Genomic DNA, 25,446 nt, shown 5'->3' with positions numbered 1-25,446 from the left:
TCTTTTCCAAGCGCTAACTAGCCTAAAACACAAAATGGCAGCACTTAGGCTCGAAAGGAGCACTTTGGGACAAAATCCCATCAAATCCTTGTCAAAACAACTCGAGTATTTGGCCTGCTGCGGGTAAAACTTCAAGGAAAATCAAGTTATCTTGTTACAAGAGAATAATCACTGTCAGGAATATGGATTAGACATCTATTGGTGTCAAGAGCAGTGGTTTTTCACTATTTTTAAAGCAATAGATCTCTCATAATCCCAAAAATAATCCGAAATTTGAGGTTATCTGGAGAAAGAGCACACATAAAAGGTCCAAAATTTTTATTGCAAACAAAGAAAAGCAAACACGCAGCCGCACACCATACAAAATTTGGTATTGGTTGACGACAACAAACAATCTTCAATATTACAGATAGAAAAGAGTAAAAAAAAAGTGGTGAACTTCTTATTTACAAGACTTAATTTCCTGCCGTTGTGGCTCACGAGCTCCACGCGTCCTTTTGTCCCTCCCGGTTTCCACTTTAAATAGCAAACGTACGTTAACGTAAGGCACCGTCTACTCGGCGACGACGGCTGATGCCCAGCCGATATTTCCGCGTTCTCAACACAAACTGGTGTGACGTCATTTTACAAAAAAAAACACTATTTTGTAGTGTCGGAGATCGACGTCCAATCCGCCATTGACGTCCAATCTTCGTCTTGGATGTCCGTCAATGGCAGACGATGAGTTAACAAAAAAATGGGAGGATTACACAAGTACATAAATATTATAAATACTATAGAAAAAAATCTATATTCTCTAAAACTGAATTTTTAATCAATTTTGCCATTATTTTTTTCAATTGTTTAGCATTACTCACTTTTTTCTAAGTCATTATTTCATGTACTCATGTATTCCCTCCAATTTTTGGATTTTAAACCATTAGAATATTGAAAAAGTTGTGAAAGCCTTCTCTTAAATGTCCCTAAAAGTCCTAACGTAGTTCAAATATATTACTGTGTGGTCAATGCAAAAAAACTGTCCGTCAAACCCGAACTTAATAACACGACTCCCCCAAACTTTTTTTTTTTCCTCTTCCGGCGTCTTCCCGATTTAGCCGAAGGCTAAGGACGAAATTTGAGGCGAGGGCCGCTCCCCCGATGCGCGCAACATTAAAGCGGTTTATTCTCAGCGAGGGCGGGGCCGGGTCGGGTCGGGACGCGCCCGCAAAGCGGCGACGCGCAAAACCCCAAACGGGCGGCGACGCCCCGGCGTTCGCTCCCGATGTGGAGGCGTCGCTGTATTTTCATTTGAGTCCGCGTCCTCTTTTGATAGCAGCGAAAAAGTGCGGGTTTGTTCCGAGCTCCCGAATCATGACGTCAGTGCTTTGTGTGCGTCGGAAAAGAAAAAAAAACTTTTCCGTGATTCTTTGCCTCACGGCGCAAGATCGCGTTACTTTTTTTCCCCCGTGACGAGCGAGCGGGAGCGGCCCAAGCGTGATGTCAGCGGCTAACAATGTTTCCGCTACCATGGCGTCCCGGCAAATTTTCGGCAGGAGAAAACGACGACCAAAAAACCCAAAACAAAAACAAACCTCACATCTGCTGCACTCTGATGAGGAATGACATCAACATAGATTTTTTAAGGGGTGATGAGTGAACCTCACAAAACGACAATGACAAAAAAAAAAAGACCCACGAGTAAGCTTTCCAGTGGTGAACAAAGAAAGCGTTTCTTTGGAATGCAGGACCCCCAAAAAATTCCGAAGCCATAGTCCAACTTGCAGTCATGGAAAAAAAAAGTATGAAAAATCAGTTTGAAAGCATAGAAGGCTTTAGTTAGGTCTTCTTGCACAAGGGGTGCTGGATTGCCCCCACATTTGGTTTTTAAAGAAACGTTACGAACGAGAACGTTTTACGAAAAAAAGGCGGGAAAAGCCAACCAACCACGCGAGTCTCTGGCGTGTCTGGCTTTGCCATTTGTGCGACTCTTCCCATTTCAGTAGTGTGTAACGGAAAGCCTCCTTCTCTTTTGTTTCCTGACGTTCCCTTTGAGAGCGGGTCCGACACTCGGGGGGCCAAATGTTGGCCGATGGCGGCGGCGGAGGCGTTCCGTCCGTCTGTCCGTCCGGTCGCCAGATAAAGCGCTTTCCACTTTTGCCTCAGACGTACCACTCCCGCCGCGAGATGACCGAGCCGTCCACGTGCGCCACGTAGTCGCTTTCGTTGCAGTTGTTGCAGCGGTTGTCCGCGAGGTACGGCGAGCCGCCGTTGGCCAGGACGGGCGGTCCGCACGGGTGGTGCAAGTTCTGACCGCGGTAGGGGTCGGGGTAGTAGTCTCCCTCGCGGTCGCGGTCGCTCCACTCGTCGCCGCCTTGCTCCTTGTAATCGGGGTAAATGACGTCCCCGCAGAGCTTGGGCTTGAGCTCCTGACTGCCTTGGTCGGCCTCGTCCCCGTACACCTCCTGGAGCTCGTGGGGTTGCAGGACGTCCAGCTGCGTCTCCTTCTGCATGTCCGAGGGGCCCAGGTACTGCTTGGTGTAGTAGTCGCCGCGGAAGGTCCGGCGCTTGCGGAAGAAACACAACCAGGCCGCCGCCAGCGCCACGATCAGGAGCGCCGAGCCCCCCACGGCTCCGCCCGCCAAGGCGCCCAGGTTGTAGTCCGCCGCGGGGGCTGGCGTGGAGTAGGTGAACGGGGAGCGTTGCGCCGTAGCGGCCGCCGACGTGGTCGTCCGGCCGGTGGGGGAAGAAGGGGGGGCCGTGGTGGAGGGCCGTTCTGTGGAGAAAACCAGCCACGGGTTAATAATGTGTCGGGATTGATACGTTTTGGAAGCATTCACACCAGGGTGTTGTTGTCCCATCATGCTCACGTCGGTTAGGGTAAGGACGGCAAAGGATGGGGTACGGCCACATGCACTTTCTGGTCATTAGTTGGGAAGGAAATCGATATAGCTATTACCTAGACCCCACCTCCTATCACAATTTGGTTCCAACAACCTTGTGGGGGTACGCTTCGAAGGTGCGTTTCTATTGATAGGCAGCGAGCAAATACGAGTCTCCAAACCGATGAGTGTTGCACTATCCAGTCGACATAGGCGTTGGCTGATTTGTCCTCTGGAGGAGGAAAAGCTGGCTATTTGTGATGGTGGTGGTGGTGGTGAAGAGGCCTCCTAAAGGTCAAGAAGGAGCATCTCTTATTTGGAGCGCACCTCCCTATAACACCTCGTACGTCAAAGTCACTCAACATTGGCGTGTTTGTTTGGGATTCGCCCTCTCGGCCACTTGAACGGCTTATTATGTGCTGCTGAAAGGTCAACGGGGGTCAATGGACAGTGATAAGAAGTGTTCGGATTTGTTCATTTTTGTCTCTCATTATAAAAAAAAAAAAAAAAAAAAAAAACAGAAAGGGAATTTTTGCCAAATAGATGAAAGAACCTTTGCATGATTTGTTTGGTTAACTTTTGCAAGCCATATCATTCCTTCCTATCCAAGGGTTTGAAAACTACAGTCGGGGAAATACCAAAAAAACTGATGTCACCAACTAGCCACTTTGTCCGGCCTCTTCAGTACAAGTTATCTCCTCAGCAAGCTTGTCACTATCTCAAAGGAATATCAAGTCATTTTGGCGTCTTGAATTTTGGATAACCGGTGAATCCAAAGCGTTGTCTTTCTGCTCCAATCTTTTCAAATAAATGATGGACCAATACAGGGCTCTTATCTAGCTCTCCTTCTGTCTTGGCCTGTCATTCCTGTTCGCTTGTTGACAAAGACCCCAAGATAGTTGAATTCCTCCACTTGGGGCAGACAGGACCTACTGACCCTCAGAATACGCCCCACTCCTTTTCAATTGCTCTATGTTCTCCACCCCTTCACACACACTCGAGCAGCACTCCGTTGAGATTCGAGTTTGCAGCCCGATGCCGCCAGCAGAACCACATCTGTCAAACACAAATTCAACGCTGGCCACCGAAACAGAACCCGGTTAATTTCTCTGGCGCACCAAAAAATTTCCATCCGTGCAGTATATAAACTCAATCAATAAGTAGTTTAGCTTTCTCAAGCAGATTAGATGAGATTTTTCAAACGGTGTCTGAAGGGTTAAGCGCATCTGCAATGGCATAGTTGATCCATCTGAGAACGTCATTGGCCAAAAACCACAAGGCTTCAAACGGCAGCAGCAAGTGGGGGAAGGGTTAGCGAGAGGGAGCCTAACTCCGGCTGGGAAAAGGGGGGCGGGGGGCATACCCCGAGTCTTAATATTTGAAGAGAGAGGCAAGATAATTGGCCAGCAGAGTCTTTCCTGGACGGGAATGTCTGTCAGCTGTGCTTTCGCTCGGAGGAGGGCTTTCGGCTCGGGCCTGTAAACAAATGGAGCGTGACAGCTTTTTTGGGGTGCGTCCAGCGCTTTTCCAGAAGCCAGCGATCGGCGGGGAGGTGACGGGGGGATCCGAAAGGCGGTGCTTGCTTTGTTTGGAGAGGGATTACAAAGGAGCCATGCAGGAATGAAAACAAAAAAAGGAGCGTTCTCAGGATCCACGCCCTGACCCTGACTCGGCAATAACGAGACGGCGTGAGTGGTCCCCGCGGGGCCGCGGCGCAGGAAGCGCAGATGTGGGTGGACGCGACGACGTCTCGGACATTTCGGAAAAAAACCCGATCGGGAAAAGCCATTACGATGATCCAGGTACGGTTCAAGTCTGCGGCCTTGGTTGACATTTACACAAAGACGCGAGCACTCAACGGCTCTGCGGTGTTACGTTGGAACATTTCACGGCTTATATGCTGCGCTAACCTACAAATCTGTCAGCGCGATTCATTTATGTCTCCAAGACAGCTGACCGGGAGCTAAAAAAAGTACCTCGCTGAACCACAACACCTGATTTACACCGGATTTTTTATAGTCTTGGTTCTTTGGCGGCTCTCCGTCTTAGTTTTAACATTTTTGACAAGTTCTGTCTAAGTGGACGCTACGGCCAATCAGACACAAGCGCATGCATACCACCTTAGGTCAAAATGTGGAAGCCTACCTTGAACCCAGAATGATATGTCCTGGCTACGGGTGCCGACCTCATTGCTGGCTTCGCAGCGGTACACGCCAGAATCATTGAGCTCCAGTGGTCGCAGGAACGCAAACCTGTTGCTAATGGCCTCGACGCCATTCGGCATTGGTCCATCCAACCTGGGAACAAAAAACAAAGTTGTTACATTGAATGCCATGGTTAAAAAAGCATCTTATCTGGCTTAAAGTGATCTACACAGGCTGGAAAAACACTCGGACACAGCTAGCTTTTGTCTTGGTTTCACCGAGTGAGACTTTACTGCTCAAGTCAGATCGCTACGAGCCTTGTTTTCACATCAGACGACAACAAAGTGCCTCCATGTCTGGCTTACTCGCACGCAAGAGACATTTAGACTGGTATTCGTGATGGCTACAACCGGCAGATCGAGTGTCAAAGAAAATAACCTGGGGAAATTGCACGCCAAATACTTAAGGCACAGGTGTCAAAGTGGTGGCCCGGGGGCCAAATCTGGCCCGCCGCATCATATTGTGTGGCCCGGGAAAATAACGGGAATAATGACTTTCGGTTTTAGGATCAAATTAAAATGAAGATTATAGATGTATATTATATTTCCTGATTTTCCCCCTTTTAAATCAATAATTGCAATTTTTTCATACATGTTTTTCTTTGTTTTTAGTTCAAAAATCATTTTGTAAAATCTAAAAATATATAAAAATATTTTCTATTTTCCACTTTAATATGGAACATAATTATTAAAAGAGATTTTCCCTTACTAAGAAAAAAAGCTCAAATATATTTTTTAGATCCATAAAAAAACGGAATAATCAGGACTTTTGATCCAGTTCTTTTAATCAATATAGAAAAAAAATATCTAAATATTATATCTAAAATGGTCCGGCCCACATGTAATCGAGTTGACATTAATGCGGCCCGCCAACCAACCCGAGTTTGACACCCCTGACTTAAGGTATCAGTACATGCAACAATGTGGTATATATGTTATAAAGAAAGCTATAGTATACAGACCTGGCCCACAAATATTGCTGGGTCGGGGGGTTGGCCTGTGCGTCACAAAGGAGCACAACTTTGTTTTGTCCAGCGTACCAGTTTTTCTCCAGCGCCCGTATGACGACCGTCGGTGCGACTGTGTGAAAACAAAGCACAGCAAATGTTGCCATTAACAATGGGTCACTTGTGCTGAGCACAGCAGATTTGTGACTACATATAAACTCCACAATACACTTGCACGGAGGAGAAAAAATGTAATGTGCATCGTGTTATGGTAAAAGTTGCCAAGAACAAATAATGAGCTTGGAGGAGCATTCGTAAAATAGTTGCACAGCTCATAAATTCGACAAAAACAAAAAATAACACAGTGGGGGGGGTACACATCCGGGAGGAAGGCGGCACGTGCCGCTGTAATAAAACACAGCAAACAGAGAGTCGGATATCAAATTTTCCCGGTTTTGATTTCTCTAGCGAACAAATGAGTCGTTACTGAACAAAAAGTCTGGCGCGTTGGCGTAGAAATTGTGCTTCTTTTGCACTAAAAAAGAAAAATTACTTTTGTCTGGGAGATGATTTATTGAGCCATGCGGCCTCGTTCCGCTAATATGAACCCGGCTTTTCCCGCGTTTACACCCACTGCCTTCTTCACCCCACCTTTCGCCACACACTTGACTTGATCAATACTTCTATCGTTAGCGGTCACCGATAATACTGTTAATTATGTGTTGTCATTTTGGCAATAAATAAGCCAAGAGCTGATTTGAAAACACGCAATTTTATTTGAACACGAGCCTGGACTTTTAGGCAATTAATTAATGACCAACAATCATGTTAACCGTTCCCCTAATTTCAATGTTAAATTCATTCATGAGTGGGCCCTTTTTTTAGAAGCCAGCAAAATGAGAATTTGAAGGAACAGCATAATATTGCTATTAGCTAATGAGATTAAAGAAGCAAGACAGTCAAGATGACATGTGTCAAAGTGGCGGCCCGGGGGCCAAATCCGGCCCGCCGCATCATTTTGTGTGGCCCGAGAAAGTAAATGATGAGTGCCGACTTTCTGTTTTAGGATCAAATTTAAATGAAGAGTATAGATGTATCTTAAATTTCCTGATTTTCCCCCTTTTAAATCAATAATTGTCATTTTTTAATCATTTTTTCTGTGTTTTTAGTTCAAAAATCATTTTGTAAAATCTAAAAATATATAAAAAAGCTCAAATAGACATTGTTTTAGATCTATAAAAAACTCAATATTCAGGGCTTTTAATTCAGTTCTTTTAATCCATTTATAAAAAAAAAATCTAAATATTATATCTAAAATGGTCCGGCCCACGTGAAATCGAGTTGACGTTAAAGCGGCCCGCGAACCAACCCGAGTCTGACACCCCTGGTCAAGATGGATGTATATTGTTAGTTAGTATTTTTAGTTTGAAAGTAGCCCTTTCAAAGGTTTTGCGCATTAGCTACTAGCGTCTTCCAATCAAAATAGATTGGACGTCAGATCAAGGTACGCCAAAGCGATACGACCATTCACATACGACAGAGAATTAGTTACTCACACTGGACATTGAGCACGTATGGTATGTGGAACTCCGTCTGCAGTGCGGGATGTTGCACGGCGCAGGTGAGCGTCTTGCCCTGAGCGGCGCTGGACGGCTGCCAAAGGTATCGCACCTGCACGCTAACCGTGCCGTCGGTCTCCTCCACGGTCCGCTGCTCCACGAGGCCACCGCGCAGGTCCGTCTCCCAGGAGACCTTGGCGGCGGGGAGGCCTTTCTCCGCGATGCAAGTGGCCACCAGGGATTCGCCCTCGCCATCCACGAGGGCGGCGGGACTGGCCGACACGTACACTTTGGGCTCCACTACAAGAATGAAGCAGTAAAAAAATTAAAATGGTAAATAACCTTTCACTGCTTGAAGAATATTTAAAAAAAAATATATATATATATATATTTATATATATATATATATATATATATATATATATATATATATATATATATATATATATATATATATATATATATTTATTTATATATATATATATATATATATTTTTATATATATATATATATATATATATATATATATATATTTATATATATATATATATATATATATATATATATATATATATATATATATATATCAATAAGTTATTAAAAAAACAGTAGGTCAAAACATTTAGCTTGAGCATACCAGGTCTACTAATCACCACATGGACTAATGACAAAAATAACTCACTCAATAAGGATTTTGTTGGCATTACTGAACACTTATTGAATGATTGTATGCAGTAAATTTGAGTACATTTGATATGGGACTTGAGCTTGAGCATCCTATGAGTATTTTTTTTCAATAAGGTTTTGTTTTGGCATTACTGAGCACTTATTGAATGATTGTATGCAGTAAATTTGATATGGGACTTGAGCTTGAGCATCCCTTTTTTTTTTTTACATTTCCCTGCCAATAATTTTCTTTTGTCTCGTAATGTCCTTATGAAATGGCATAAGCAGCTGCTCCTCTAACTTCAGTGACGACAGTTTTAAAAGGCGACCACCTCTTCCCCAAGACAAGGCCGTCACCTCCGGGACATCTGCTGCCGTCGCCCACAACCGAGCGGAGGCTGCCGCCACAAATTCCAAAAATAACTCCCGGCACCCCGTTCCCTAAAAATAGCTGTCGCTCTCCTGCACTGGAGCGAGGGGGGCCGCGCTGGCGCTGCAGTTGCTCTGCCCCTGACTAGCAGGCACATGCTAAAAACAGTAGCTGCTATGTTCTTGACTCAAGAGTAATGTCAGGGCATAGTATTTCTACCAGTGGTGGAAACTTAAAAAATTCCATATGATGCCAACACTAGTCTTAGGTCAAGTAATCTTCCATTGCAAATGAATTCTTGTGTCAAAGAGATGTGCATCACAGTCTTCCTGCGTAGTAGCGGGTGCGCAGTCGCGCATTTACTCGCCACTGCATCTCGCCACTTTTCCATGCGTCAGCAATTCTCTATGTGCAGCTGAATTCGGTTTTCTGACTAGGCAAAAAAAAAAAAGAAAAACTGCATCGTTGGCCACGTGAAAAAGAAGAGGAAATTAACGGAACCGGGATGATAAATTGTTGCGGTTGCCGTGCATGTTGTAGAACTGAAATGTCCACTTTTACACCGCTCCCTTCCTTATTAACATGTCATCCAAGCATAGGTCAGTCTCATCTTTTGGCCTAAACTATACATTTTGATTTATTATTCATGATGTTACCGTTTTGTAAAAAATGTCTGATTAAAGCCATGTGTTGAGTTTCCAGTGCCATTGTCTGGGTGTTTTTTTCTTTCTGGGATAGTTCGGTGGGTTTCCGTGCCAATTGGAGCATTTCCCTGATTCAGTGAGAGGTTCCAGTTCTTGAGGTTTGTTTGTACACAACCAAAGACAGTGCACTTTTGACATACTTTGAAATTCTAGACTTTGTTGGTTAAATGTTCATTAATTATTTAAACATTGAGGTTTTCCGGCCAAGGAACACGGAAGACTAATGAAAAGCAAAATACAAGTCGAGAGCTGGCAATTTGTAGACACACAGTTTAGCAGTTAGCAAGACAACAGTGCCCTTTTGTGTCCACCATTACTCAATTAAACCTAACAACCAAGATTTACACTGGGTGACATTGTGCTAAGGAAGTAGAATACGTCAAACCATATATTGCCCCAAATTGTCCATGATATCAATTAACACCTGTCTAACCCCAAACTAAAGAACTTTTATCAACAGCAACAACAGTTCTGGCAAAAAATGAGGGAGATCGTAAACACAATGGAGCGTTTTGGGGTAATTTGACCATTAAACTATGAATGAAATAATATATTTATGTAATATTGCCAAAAAATGACCTGAAATGACTGAAAACTGATGATAAAGTAACTCATGGACAATTCTTTCCCTAATTGCCAGACAAATCGCTTAAACAATGTCCACCAAATGAGCTTGTGCTAGCCAAAATTCTGTCAACTCTTAGCTAGCGCACACGGAAAATTCATAGAATATTCGTGAGAAGAGAAGCAAGGGCTGATTTTTGTGTGTGCGAGTCTATTTATGAAGCATTTCAGAGACAGGTGACGAGCTCAGTACATTTAAAAAGCTTCACTAACATGGCAGCTACTTATAAGATAGTGTACACTACGGATAAACAAGGCTAACGAGGCTAATCAAGAGTTTGTGATGTTGACGACCACATTTGACACTAACTGTTTAAATCGTAGCCAACATTTGGGCTCCAAACTATTTGCTAGCGCTGTAGAACTATTTAAATCTTGACAAATTTAACATTTGGTCAAACCATACCCAAGTTTGTGATGTTGAATTGAATCGACATCTTGGAGACCTGGCGTCCACATTTGTTGTTAAGACGACCACATTTGACACCCAACTGTTTAAATCGTAGCCAACATTTGGGCTCCAAACTATTTGCTAGCTCTGTTGAACTATTTAAACCTTGACAAATTTAACATTTGGTCAAACCATACCCAGGTTATTTTAGTTTAACGGCACCTCCTAAAAACACACACATACACAAAACAAATGGTGTGTACATGAAAAAAAATGATTCCACTCACCTAATACGTTGACTTGCGTCGAGGCTTGGGAATTTCCTAGTGGGAAAGTGGACGCCTTGCAAGTGTATACGCCAATATCGTCAAGGGTGACGTTGTCCAGGGCGATGCTGAGATCTTGGGCCGTGGCGGAAACAAAACTGACCCGATTGGCTAACTCGGTGGGGATGGACGTCCCGTAATCGGAGTGGTACACGGCGAGGATTTCCTTTCCTGAAGGGAGTAGGCGTTCCCAGGAACTCTGGATGAGTTTCAGGTCGGGGACTGACTCAATCCAGCAGTTCAATGTGATCTTCTTGCCATGCACTGCATCAAACGTTGCAGGGACCACCACCAAATTGCTGCTTACACCTGCAAAAAAGACAAAAACAACTCTCAATGTTGTGCCACTTAATTTCCAAAATATCCGTTAAATTTCATCCCGTATTTACTAGTTTCCCAGAGGCGCCAAAAACATGATTTACACTGACCCAAATATTACGTGCATGTTAAATCCTATTTGCAAGTATTTCAGGCCTGTGGAGTAAACATTTAATGACCCACTGGTATTTTTTTTGCAGGTCCGTTTTAGCTCTGTTGACATGTTTACAACGCAGAGTTTGTTATATTTGGGAACCATCAATCTGTTCTCGGACGTGCGCGCTGAGTGAAACGTATAAAAGTGGCCAACCGGCTGGTATTTTGGCGACTTGGCATCCACGCAAGTGGTTAGCCGCAGCGATGCTATTGGGCTACGCTGAGACTCCCCGGTGCGCTCTGTAACTTCCCTGATTACACACAATACATACACTTTCTTTCAAGCAAAACAATACCTGAACTTGAGTCGATGGCAAACCGTTGCATGTTGGATTGTGTTATCAGGTTTTTCTGACAAGCAACCCCCCTACCCCCAACACTTCTCACCTCACCCAGCATTTGTAAAAATATTTTTCGTGTGATTCTGGTAGCTGCCTACGTGAAGTGGGGGATTTTTGACCGAATAACTTCCATTTTTAAATCAGCACCGTAGCTTTAAATTTGTAAGTGGGAAATTCCTAAGAAGATTAACGCTATTTTTACATCCACACAAGTCTACATCAGCACTCTTTTTTTGTCAAACGTCACATACAGATACACACCTGTCGACTTAAAGCCAACTGGAATGCTCTTTGTCAACAAAATAGCCCAAAACACATCACTAAACATAGATGGAAAAAAAATTCTATATCTATAGCTATATATATTTTTAGCTATAGCTAGATATATATATTTTTTAGCTATAGCTAGATATAGATATATATATTTTTAGCTATAGCTAGATATAGATTTTTTTTTAGCTATAACTATCTACATCTACATCTATATAACTGCAGAACATGTCATCCGGTCGATGTTAATCCCCAAATATCCATTTGAGTTGCTAGTTTTCTTACAACTAAAATGCTTTAAAAAACAATCAAAGCATTTGTCGCTAACAGGTGATCTCGACACGCCAAATGAATTCCATCAACGTCATTTGAAACCACCACAACAACACCAACTGTCTGACAAGGATGCATTTGATTGTCACAAGCGATGACACGCTAAGCTAACACCGGTGATCAATGTCCGCACACGCGTGCGAGATTTATTCCCCAACTGCTACCGTCCCGCTTTGGCGTGGGTGTTATCTTTCTTATCCCGTGTAGTAGCACAGCAAGAAACTGGAACCAAAGTGCGCACCATGTGCTGTTTGCTTTAGCGTAAGAGTCGGGGAGCGTGTACATAAACACAGGGCGGGGGTGCGCGGAACCGACTCCACCCTGACCATTAGGGTGGCGGAGAAGGGAAAGACAGATGGCCTCAACGTGGGATACCTACAAGGCAGGAAGTGTGAGTGTGGAGGAAAAGTTGGCATGGCAACCACAATTGAGCTGCGTGCAATAGTATTGGCTGAAAAATGTCTGGAAAAATCCAGTAAGATGGTCAACAATTTTCTAGTAGTCTAAGCATTCGATACACCTGCTCTACAGGTCAAAAGCTTTGAAAAATTGAAAGAGTGGGATCGGTGTCTATTTAGGGCACTAATGTCAAAGTGGCGGCCCCGGGGCCAAATCTGGCCCGCCGCTTCATTTTGTGTGGCCCGGGAAAGTAAATCATAAGTGCTGACTTTCTGCTTTAGGATCAAATTAAAATGAAGAGTATAGATGTATATAAAATTTCCTGATTTTCCCCCTTTTAAATCAATAATTGTAATTTTTTAATCCATTTTTTTTCTGTTTTTTTAGTTCAAAAATCATTTTATAAAATCTAAAAATATATTTAAAAAAAAGCTAAAATAAACATTGTTTTAGATCTATAAAAAACTGAATATTCAGGGCTTTTAATCCAGTTCTTTTAATCCATTTATAAAAACAAAAAAAATCTAAATATTATATCTAAAATGGTCCGGCCCAAATCAAGTTGACGTTAAAACGGCCCACGAACCAACCAGTCTGACACCCTTGATTTAGGGCGACACTTTTGACCTTTGACCCCCACTTTGCGAGTGGTCTGGGGAAATAATGAACTCAGACTTGGCTGGCTTTGACGAAACGCTTCAATATTTGTTTCTGACATCACTGTTCGTGACAAGAGGCGGTGAAGGGTCAATCAAGAGCTTCCTGCTGGCGGCCTGGAAAAGCCGGCCAAGTATTCTCCAGTCCGCCGAGCCAAATTGGACGCCCACCCGGCTCCCGGGAGGACCAAGAGAAGAACAAGAACCACGCCGCGAGGTCGGCTGTTGTGCGTAGGATGAGAAGAAAGTACTGTTCCTGTTGGTGTCATCGAATATTGCGTACAGACGTTCATGAGGGATTGATTTAAAAGACCTCACCTATCAAGAATGTTAATTCTGTGCAGGAGGAAAAGTGGTTTTGGGATTAGCAGAAACATGGAGATGACAAATCAGATCTGGAAGAGCTCGTCGCTGTTGGCCAACAGCTTTCAACTCGTTGGCGACCGTCGACGGCGATACGCGGTGATTTCATCGTTTGATCCGTTGAGTCCTTTGACCAAGTTTGGATTTCAACATGTCCCAGAGTGCATTGTGCCATTTTTCAGAGAAAAGGATTGTTTGTTTTTCATTAACGTTGGACGTGGAGTTAAGCACTTAGGTTTATTTGGTATGTGTCAAATTTATGTGCTCTTTGTTAGTTACTGGAATTAGTGTGGTATTCAAATAATCATAAAAACACCGCAGAAAATTAGCACTCATAACAAAAGGATGCAAAAATCAGCATCTTTTCTCCAGATGTGTGCGTTTAAAAATCACACGCACTTAACCTTGATCCTTTTCGTCATAAACCGTTTTAATTCAAAATCCATTCGGAATCAAGTATGTATGTGGTGGTTTTAAACGTAAATTCTTACTCCTAATTTAGTTAACTTGGGGCACTTTTAAGTCTAGCAAGAAATTCAATGACATGTTTGGTAACAATACAAGTCAGACTGTTTTAATACAGAAACTATTTTTTGGGGGGTGGAGGCTAAATCCATTACTCTAGCTAACCTTTTCTGAACAAATAGGAGGAAAATATACCGGGAAAAAAAAGCAATTTTCCAAAATCCCATTACACTGCGCAGTCACATCACCACGCCTGAAACAAAAAAAGAAATCACATGCTAAGGTGGTAAACAAGCAAAACAGTGTGAACGCTCGGGTTACTTTCAGAGCAGCATATAACAGTGGCTTGTGTCCAAAGACATCAACAAGCCTCCAGGGAGGCCCGCTGCTTCTAGCAACCAACCCCGGTCCAACCCCAGTCCAACCCTAGCCACAGCCTCGCCTTCTTTTCCTGCCGCCACTCATTTTGAAGGGGGCGTAGCAGCAGAGACATAATGAGGGTCAGTGTTTCATGACTGTTTAAGGGCTGTGTGTACAGGCTAATAATGCGAAGGGCGCTATTAAAGCTCCATTAAGGTGATTCTTGGGCTTCTGTTATTCTGCTCAAGGACACACACGCAAAAACACGAGGTCACTAAATGCTTCAAATGAAGGCGTATCACAATGAGATATTTATTAGGCAGGATTTTTGATTCCCTGTCCTATTCTCTGTTGAACTTTTTAGGTTATTCCCGTTAATTATGGGATAGGAGAAGCAAACGCATTGGAACCTGGTCAGCAGTTAATCGCAGGGTACATGCATTTATCAGTATAAACCCGCCACTTTTGCCATTTTGAATAGGGGTGACTGAGTGTATGGCTGTAAAGTAGCCGCTTCCATTAAACTTGTTTCCAATTTCCCTGTTCTTAAGATGGCCGACAAATGACAACACCTGTTCTTGTCGCCTCCATGCATGTCGAGTTCGATGTAAATACAGTAATCCCTCGATTATCGCGTCTTGAGGTTTTTTTTACCGCTATAAATTATTTAATTTTCTATTCATAATATTTTTTAATAAATTAATTATAATATATAAATATAATATAAAAATAAATTAATTAATAATAATAATGTAAAAAAAAATATAATTATTATTATTTTTTAAGTTGATACAAATTTGAAAATCAGAAGCAATTATTGCAAGTAGCCATGTCTGATCTGCATAACCTCAATATTCGAGGGATTACTTTTAAGTTTTACCGACCCCATTTTTTCCAATTAACACAATTCCAAATCTACAAAATTCTTGCCGAGTTTCACATGAACACACATGAATATTAAATCAACTAACAATAAAATTTGTCTTCCGACTACAATAACATTAGTCCACCTGGCAATGATGACTGCCTAAGTTAATTTTAGAGCTATTACAAAACGTTCCTGCTACTGTGCAAATGGTGTACAAACAATGTTAAGAGGTTTATTTTCCCTTGACTTGAAATAGTTTCTGTGTGTGCCACATTGTGTCACGTTTGTGCAACCTTCCTAAATATACAGCACAAAAAACGAGGAATGTTTGCGTTGCTCAAGCCTTTTTTGGTGAGAATTCTGGAGTAAAGTTGCCTCCAGTAAAGTTGGAAGCCCCCCATATCATGCTGTTAAGTGGACATCTTTAATCAGATGAGCGAGAGGCTGCCGGGGCTCCACTTTGTAAAAAGAAAGGAGTGTGACCGGCGAACGAGCCCTGCTGCCCTGGTTTTTTCAAGGCCTGTCACCCTCTATTTGTCTAACCTCGGCGGGGCACAATGCGAGGAAGGAAGGGGGTCGATTACATTCACCCTGCACAAATATTCTTTATGATAAAAGGGACGCTTGACGGGAGGCAATTTGCCGCTCTGCCTTTTCCAAGACTGGCAAAGCTCTGTTCTCTTGCATTGAGTACACACGTATAAAGTAAGCCTGGACATGTTTGCGGTTCTCCAAGTCTTTACACAGATGACAAAAGGTGCCATTTGGCCTATTGACCGCACTTTGCCAGGCCAAAGGAATTTGAATCTCCCTTGAGTGGATTTGTTTCTTGGGTTTTACAACTTGGAGCCATTGAATCTCTTCAAGACCACCTCGGGTGTGATGGGTGGGCATTAAGGTCAGATGCAGACCCCCAAAATCGAAAACCACAGTTGCTAAAATGCTTTTGGGAGATCAATCGTTCCTTCTCACTTCTTGACATGCGACTTTTGTAGAAATAGAAATGACTATTAATGACGGCTCGATAAAGTATCTTTAATCAAATGCCTTAGACCAACGTCAACTCAATTTCATGTGGGCCGGACCATTTTAGATATAATAATTTGATTTTTTTAATAAATGGATTAAAAGAACTGGATTAAAAACCCTGAATATTCAGTTTTTTATAGATCTAGAACAATGTTTATTTTAGCTTTTTTTAATATATATTTTTAGATTTTACAAAATGATTTTTGAACTAAAAACAGAAAATGGATTAAAAAATGACAATTCTTGATTTAAAAGGGGGAAATCAGGAAATTTAATATACATCTATACTCTTCATTTTAATTTGATCCTAAAACAGAAAGTTGGCACTCATGATTGACTTTCCCGGGCCAAACAAAATGATGCGGCCGGCCAGATTTGGCCCCCAGGCCGCCACTTTGACACATGTGCCTTAGACAACAATCCCATTTTATGGCTAATAAATAATTTTCCTATTTAAAAGTAAACATTACAATAATGCTTTTCGCCATGATTCGCTTGCCTATAAAAAAATACCAAAAATACACTACAAGCATAAATGAACGGCCTCGTTACATTTGTAATATTAGATGATTCTTGATTGGCTGAACCAAATAATGGACTGCAATCTAGTTTATTAAATGACCAGAACTTGAGATATCAATGCATTTCTTTAAGGCAAAAACAACTTTTCCACAAAGAGCGCAAACCAAAGTCTTATGGGAATGACACTGTTTTTCTTACAAAATCATTCCCATGAATGTCTTGTGCTAGATATAACCGCCTAAAACAAGTGACAGCCACATTATAGCGTCACAGGAGGGCGTGTGCAATATGGTTATAAGTATAGTTTAAAAAAGTGCCTTGCTATATTGCAAAAGGATGTTGGGAAAGCTTCAGGTTTTGTTTTGGTCGCACATGCTGTTTTGTTTTCGTATTTAAGGTCATGCGAAAAGCAGAAACGGGCAGAAAGTATCTTCGGAGGAAGTGAAGCCGCCCAGTGGAAAGCGTACATGGGTAATTTGGTTAAGCGTGGCATAGCACCAACATTGTGCGTCTTGGTCAGAGGGAGTTCACTTGCTTTTTTTTTTTTCCTGGTCTCAGTTCTACGGTAACCCTGTTCATGTGAAAATGAATGACAGAAAGCCACAATTTACTCACGAGCAGCCTCTGACACTTAGTCGGCGGAAAGAAGTACTATTTTTCGCACAATTTCAAATGTTAAAAATACAGCTCAAGAAAAAAAATAATCACGGGCCACACATCATGCATATGTATGTTTTCAAGGACAAAACCAACATTTGAAAACCGTTGTAAGACAGAATGATCGGGGAAAAAACCCGATAACAACAGTCTTTGCTGTTTTGAATGTCCATCGTTTTGACTGGATAATTGCTAACAAATTTATGTATAGATCCTATTATAATAAAAGTCTCAAATTATTTGTGACTAATGTTAAGACCAACCGTATGTATAATGCACATCTATGTGTATGCATGTATATATACTTGTATATTTATATATATGCATGTATGTGTATATATACACGTATATTTATATGTATATATATATACGTATGTATGTGTATGTGTATGTATGTGTATGTATATGTATGTATGTATGTGTATGTATATGCATGTATGTGTATGTATATGCATGTATGTGTATATGTATGTATGTACATGTATATGTATGTACATGTATATGTATGTATGTACATGTATATGTATGTACATGTATATGTATGTATGTATGTACATGTATATGTATGTATGTACATGTATATGTATGTATGTATGTACATGTATATGTATGTATGTATGTACATGTATATGTATGTATGTACATGTATATGTATGTATGTATGTACATGTATATGTATGTATGTATGTACATGTGCATGTGCATGTGTATGTGTGTGTATGTGTATATATATATACAAATTTATTTATTTGTCTAAAATGCCTTTTACTGTGTCTGTATTCTCACCCTCTTGCTACTGTGACAGTGAAATTTCCCAAATACGGGATGAATAAAGTTATCTAATCTAATCTAATTTAATTCCAGACGCTGATGTCGTCCCAAATGCATTTGTTGTGTTATGTAAAAACAACTTTCTGTCTCCAATTGACATCATTGCGGTGTCTTTATAAATGACAACAAATGGCTTCCAGGTACTTCCACGGTTAACTCCCCCAACTGCAAAAAGCCTTTTTTGCTTGCAGTTTTTATGCTTTACGAGTCGAGCCACCCCCCACCACCTAAAAGCAACGCCCCTAATGTTCAGATTCCTGCCGTGTTGTTTTGATATCAAAAAGCGATGGGTACACAAGACCCACAGATGTGCCGACCCAGCAGGGAAAGCCGCAAAGGGGGTTCTTCTAGTAAACAGGTGGGGCTTCTGTTCGGCTCGATTTGGCACAGCCCTTCAGCTGTCACGGCCTTGTGCCGTTTGCTTTTGATTTGCTAACAGCATCAATCAGTCTAGAAGTGACAAACGCTGACTCTACGACTCATTTCTGCCGCGTGCTTGTCCCTGCGAAGCGATAGAAACGCTTGGCAGTAGCAATTTTCCAACAGAGCTAACAACACAAAAGCGCTCTCCAGGAATGACTGCTCGAAAAAAAAAACCATAGGAAGCAGGAAACGGTGGCTAAAATGCGTTATTTACGAGCCTGAAAAAAAAGAAAAAAAACATGGGGCAACTTCCGACAATTCTGTAAGGAAAGCCCGACAAATAGACTTCTTCCTGTGATATCCAAAGTGTAAAACAGCGGGCTTTTCGGTAGTGCAACTTTTCTTGACCGTAGCCACCTTACGTCTGGGAATGCCAAAGAGGGGAAAATTATAGTTCCCCCAGCTTGGATTTCTTCAGTTGTGTTTGTTCAGCAGCCTCACTTTTGCACAGATGGACTGCGCTAATGCTCCAAAGAAGAATGCGCTCAAATAGAGGCACGCCGGCCGGTCTTTGGATAGTAACAATTCCCCTAGCGACACTTGGCTTAAGATGCTCCCTTGACCCGTCCGTCGTAGCTCATTTTTTGTTGCCTCGTTTGACCGGAAAGCCGGAAAATAAAGAGAAATGCTCCAGCTAGGATGAAAAAAAAACGCTGCATTCACTGAAAATTGGAGCATTTAGAATTGTTGCGGGCAGATTCAGGTTGTAGTATAAAAATCTTCGTGTCATCTGTTTCGAGTGCTTGATTAGCCAAGTAGGCTGCTAGGCTAAAATTGTAAATATATGGTATTTTAAAAATATATCAATGTTTAACCGCATTTAACGTTTGGTGATGTAGTTGGAAATACAATTGAGACGTCTTATGCCGTTGTACTGAAAATTATTTCAAGATTGTGCCTTAATATATGAAAGTCTCATGATAATAGCATCAAAAACATGGTGTCTAACTGAAAATGTCCAATTAGACTGAAAAAATTCAAGTCAAATTGATAAGGCATTAACTTCCACTGATGGTCGACTTTGCCCATTCATTTATTTAACCATTATTCACTTATTTATTTATATATTCACTTATTACCTATTTATTTATGTCAAAAATGTCTTTTCCTGTGTCTGTATTCTCACCCTCTTGCTACTGTGACAGTGAAATTTCCCAAATATGAGTTATCTAATCTAATCTCATTCTATTTGTACAAAACCATGATAAATCCATTTATGTGAGTGAAGACTTGAGTGGCGGGCGTTAAATTTCATATCCTTGTTCTGGTATTGCAGAATTGCCTAACACACAGGTGTCATCCAGCCTTTGTTTGGCTAAGATGCTAGCTGGTAAGCTTCAAATTTTCATGTTTGACTTTAACCAGGCAAATAAGTTTATTCCTAAAAGCTATCCCAACAAATACTGGTAACTAATGCAGTGTAAAAACTTTATCAGGCTAAGATTAGGGGCTAATTAGAAACAAATTGGCTTTTTAAGGCGGTCTAGAAGAGAAACAAGCATTTTGTTCAGGCAATAGTTGGCTTTTCCCTTAAAAGTCAGTTTACACAGAAGAGTGGAATGTACAAAAAGTTGATGTAAGGGACGAACTTTACTTTCACTTTCAGTTTTTTGGACTTTTTGCATTCGCCGGAGTCCCGCAAACACGTGAAATTTGGCAACACGTTTCCTGATTGTGCAACAGGTGTCCAAAGCATTGACTGGGGTTAAATGAGGTGAATTTTTAAAGTTCACACTCAGAATACAGTTGCAACCATATGACTGTTGTTATGCGTGTCGGGAAAAGCCATGTTTCGTTCCACAGCGCACACACAAGAACAATTACACACCCGCTTTCTAGCCAAGCCTCTTTTATTTAATGACAGGAGGTCCAAAAAGCGATGTGACATCATCCATCATTAGCCTGCCTTCGCGTAAGGAATTCATTTGACCTCAGCTCAGTGTCGGTAAATGACTTTTCTTTTCTTCTCTACAAGTAGAGCCTCTTGTAAATCACAGCTTGCTTTTGCTTGCCGTTTTCAGACAAAGATAAGCTTCGAGAAGACCCAAGTTCCAAATCTGGGTTCTTTGAATGGACCACCGGGGAGAGAGGGTTTTCCCCGAGGAACCGTTAACGGTCGCATCTGTCGGGCCAAAAGGGGGTGGCGGGGGGAAACGACGGGTGGAGTCGACAGAAGCCGGCGACCGCGAGCCGCTCGCGCCGCACGCTCGCAAGCGGATCCCACAAGAAAGCGTGGCGCTCATCTGCTGCGTGGCTGGGCTTCGCCAAAGAAAACACGGCACGTGTTGCGATGGTGACGACCAGTTTTCCAGTCTTGGCAGCTGAAGGTCAGCGAGATGGAACAGCTGAGGCCAGGCCACAGACGCCAAGGCTTAACGCCGCCACATGTCGTGGTTGTGATGTCCATTGGGTCCATCAGGTGGAATGGGATGGATTATTATTATTCATTCCTATTCACAATCGATGAAAAGTGGCTCCCTGATTGGACATCTACGATTTGTTTATTGTATCTAATTTGGAAATTGACCCAATTTTTTTTGGATTACCGACTCAACTGAACTTTTTTTTCTCTTCGTATTTTTCATGTAGAATTTCACAAATCTTGATATTTTATAGATTTTCAGCCCAACATGAGTTATTTCTAGATTTTCTATTTTTTCTTCAACGTTTCCCCTAACTAATTTATTTCAGTGTTTTACACTGAATTTGTATATAGAAATTTTTGAAGTCATAATTTTATTCTGCATGTTCTCCCCAGGCCTGCGTGGGTTTTCTCCGGGTACTCCGGTTTCCTCCCACATTCCAAAAACATGCATACTAGGGTGATTGGACACTCTAAATTGCCCCTAGTTACGATTGGTTGTCCGTCTCCTCGTGCCCTGCGATTGGCTGGCCAGCAATTCTCGGTGTCCCCAGCTGGGCTAGGCTCCAGCACCCCCCGCAACCCTAGTGAGGATAAAAGCGGTCCACAAAATGAGATGAAATGAGATAATGTTGCTCTTTTTTTATCAAATGTTTCTTCTTGCATGTTTACAAAATATTTTCAGACTAATTTTCATTCCATTTTTCACCAGTATTTATTTGATCTTTAATATATTATTAAACTTAAGAGCTTTATAGGGTTGGCTTTTGCGAGAAAACCACCTAAAACTGACCCTCGTCTCTAATAACCGACAACATATTTTTGTTTTTTTGCTCAAATTGTCATCGCATTTGCTGCATGGTAATTTCCTCCAATGACTCAAAGCCTTTTTCTGGTCTGACACATATTTGAGGTGGCGCAATGTGACAGCAAAAGCGCCTATTTCATTTATTCTTAGCGAAGCAAACATTTTGGAATGATTTTCTGCTACTCCCGTGACCAAGATGCTGCGAGTCAAAAACATTTACTGTCATGCCGCAATTTCGCATTCCCAGCAACGTAGTAAAAAGTATGAGGGATGTCCTCCCGATTCCATGTGCTTTTCACCACTCTACTTTCTGTCATCTTTAAATAATTCGCAATCCATGCTGATTGACCATATTTCTACAATCAAGATGATTGATGGCGCTAGTTTTTTTGTCCGTATTGTCTACTTGAAATGTCACAGATTATCAAACGAAGGCTGTAACCATAAAAAGCTGCAGCTGCATCGCAAATAGTCAAGTTTGCTGATTAGCTTCCAAGTTGCCGCACTCGTTTTTTTTTTTTTTTTTTTTCAAGGCGTCCACCCAAGTGGATCGATCGGAGTTGAGGCGGAGCTAAAAGCTCTGAGGTCTCTTTAATTGAAGACCTCACTTTGGCGGTTGTGGTCTCCCCCCTCCAGGCGGCGTGATTCGCATCGAAGTAAATAAAATGTGGCAGTAATGGAGCCGCCCAAATTACAGGCTCAAAACAAAAATAGATTTTTAGAAAGAGGCAAAGCGCGGCGACCGAGCTAATTGATTTGAATGTAACTTGATTCGGTGCTGCTTGTTAATGGGGAAAGAAACAGTCGATATCTTATAAGCTCAGGTTAGAGAAAGATTGGAAAATTACTATTGTATGAAAATGGGAACCAATATTAAAACAAACTAGAGTATAAGTATAAAAATGTTGGTTAAATACCCAATAAGTTTTAATTTGGTATTGTTTAAAGCACATGTGTCAAAGTGGCGGCCCGGGGGCCAAATCTGGCCCGCCGCATCATTTTGTGTGGCCCGGAAAAGTAAATCATGAGTGCCGACTTTCTGTTTTAGTATCAAATTAAAATGAAGAGTATAGATGTATATTAAATTTCCTGATTTTCCCCCTTTTAAATCAATAATTGTATTTTTTTAATCATTTTTTTCTGTGTTTTTAGTTCAAAAATCATTTGGTAAAATCTAAAAATATATTTTAAAAAAGCTAAAATAAACATTGTTTTAGATCTATAAAAAACTGAATATTCCGGGCTTTTAATCCATTTATTTAAAAAAAATCTAAATATTATATCTAAAATGGTCCGGCCCACATGAAATCGAGTTAACGTGGCCCGCGAACCAACCTGAGTCTGACACCCTTGGTTTAAAGACAATAAATAGATACACGTTGAAGGAAAAAGTAGCAAACCCCAAAATAATGAGGAAAAATGCCATCAAAATGATAGCAAAGTCATTTAAATGAAATTTGGCCCAAATACAACATCACGCAAATACCCACATTCCCATTAGCATCGACTAAGCAACGTCAAAAACTATTTTTTAAGTGTGGAATTTTAAGTCCTGCTCTGTTTACGATCCAGCTGGCACATGCCTACACCCAGACGTCACCGTCGAGTAGCCATAAACTTCCGCAGGGAACATAGTGCCATTGACGGCCATGAGACGTCCAATTCCAACGGATTGGACGCCATTGCCGTCAATAGCTAGTTGGCTCAGTATCAAATATTTGTTAAGTTGACATTAAGGCTTTGGGACTCCCATAATTGAGTCGTGTCCGTTCATCCCAGGACGTATGCACAAAGTGGGCTGAACCGTACAGGGGGTCCCACGAGCTGGAATTCAGCAAACTAACAGGTCAATCCCCCCAGAGACTCTGCAGTGCCTCCCCTATGGTGACCTTTAACCCCCTCCCCAAAGTCTGTGCTACCAAATCCAAGCATCTTGACCTCAAAACAACAGTAACAAGGCAAAAAGGGTATACACTCACATCCATTTTTTGTACCAAAATAATTCCCCCAAAATGCTGAAATTTAGACAAACATGGCGGTGGAGAAAAAAAATGTACATTTAAAAAATATATTTAAAAAAATGTGACCTACCTTCTCTAAAATACTGCACAGAACATCATTATGAAGAGATAACATTCAATCAAAAAGATAAAATGATACCACAATATACATATTTTGTGTTTTTGCTGCTTTTCTTTATTGTTCTTGATGATCCCATTTACTTTGATTTGCTTTGTACTTTGTGCTTTTGCTTTGTTGTTTTGCGGCCTTTGCGACTTTACTGTCTTATGCCTTTTCTTGCTACTGTCACAATGAAATTAACCGAATACGGGATGAATAAAGTTATCCAATCCAATATACACATGCATTATTTAAAATGCAGTTGCTTTGAACTCTTCCTAGCAACACTTTTTGAACCTATTGGCTGCATTTTGATTGAACAAGGTCATAGTGAAGAATCACTGCCAACCCTCCCTTAATTGGACACCTGACATTGTCAACAGTAAGTAATAAGTGATATAATATGAAAATAAAAACATTATTGAAGGCAATAATCAGTGTGCAATTATTTTTATTTTCATTGCATTCAATCATAAAATCATTTATTCATCTAAAATACAAACTAACATTAAAAATAGCATAATAATTATATACTAAAATATTTTATTGAGACCAGAATCACATTTTGAGATGTTAAGTCTTAATTCGGTATTTTTTTCAAATACCACAATAAAGCCATTTGCCCTATAAAGGGGTTAAGTTGTTTATTTAAAAATATTAGTATAAGAAAAATGTGGGATGAAGATAGCTCGTAATAAGTGGTAATTAGAAAACGAGACCACAAAAAAAATACAATCTGAAAATAAAATGTATATAAAGCTAAGGGGACCTCCAGTTGGCAAGGAGCCCGAGTTGCAGGTCAAGCTTCCCAGCGAATCCGCAGTGACTCCCCGCAAGTATCCTTTTCGGCGTCTGCCAAACTTTACGCCTGCAGCGAGGCAAACTCCCCTCTCTCGCATCTTTCTCCACCACCTCAACATCAAAGTCAACCTCTACCACTCCATTTTACCCACCTTTTCCTTATTTTTTTTCCACTTTTGAGCCGTTGGGACTGTAGCTGAAAAGCTCATTAAGCTAGCAGAAGCCAAAGCCATCCAAAAAGCAAGCACGACTCGCCGGTGGCAGATGTGGGGAAAAAGGGGGTATCGGGGCATAATAAACCGAACGTAAACTTCTTAAAACAAAGAAAAGACAATAAGCGACTTACCGGTGAGTCCGCAGACGACGAGAAAGGTTGTTAAAAGTCCGTAGAGAGGCTCCATGGCTCCCATGAATGGACCGGACCGTGTAGTCCTCGTGCGTCCCAACTGTGGATGGAAATCTGCCTGCCTCCGAAGGAAAAGTGGGCTGTACCAATTGGACGGGACTAGCGGGACCGCTACACAAAAGTAGGATGTACCACTAAAAAGACGTGGGAAAAATCAAATGAGCGTTTTTTCAAAATACACGTTCTTCTCTCCGGCAATATTTGCACAAATGATTTCCCTGCGATGACGGTTCGTATTTTACAAAGAAACTTGAAAGAATCAAACGCTCAACGGCTTCACAAAGGGTCCAAAGACGCAACAGCTGTCAA

The 25,446-nt window shown here is 41.5% G+C and overlaps 1 protein-coding gene across 1 annotated transcript; it reads right to left on the bottom strand.

The window, feature by feature from the left end:
- Positions 1 to 303: 303 nt before the first annotated feature.
- Positions 304 to 25,446, bottom strand: nectin3a (nectin cell adhesion molecule 3a). Its single transcript, XM_077612105.1, has 6 exons — positions 25,078 to 25,446; positions 10,610 to 10,957; positions 7,565 to 7,867; positions 6,024 to 6,141; positions 5,004 to 5,155; positions 304 to 2,752 (listed from the first exon to the last, which is right to left on the bottom strand). The coding sequence occupies exons 1-6, from the start codon at positions 25,139 to 25,141 to the stop codon at positions 2,139 to 2,141; spliced, it is 1,599 nt and encodes a 532-aa protein (XP_077468231.1). The 5' UTR covers positions 25,142 to 25,446; the 3' UTR covers positions 304 to 2,138.

Source organism: Stigmatopora argus, chromosome 10 (genome assembly GCF_051989625.1).
Source record: "Stigmatopora argus isolate UIUO_Sarg chromosome 10, RoL_Sarg_1.0, whole genome shotgun sequence".
Classification (NCBI taxonomy): Eukaryota; Metazoa; Chordata; class Actinopteri; order Syngnathiformes; family Syngnathidae; genus Stigmatopora; species Stigmatopora argus.
Note: the sequence above shows the minus strand (reverse complement) of the source record. Positions and strands in the feature narration are given on the sequence as shown.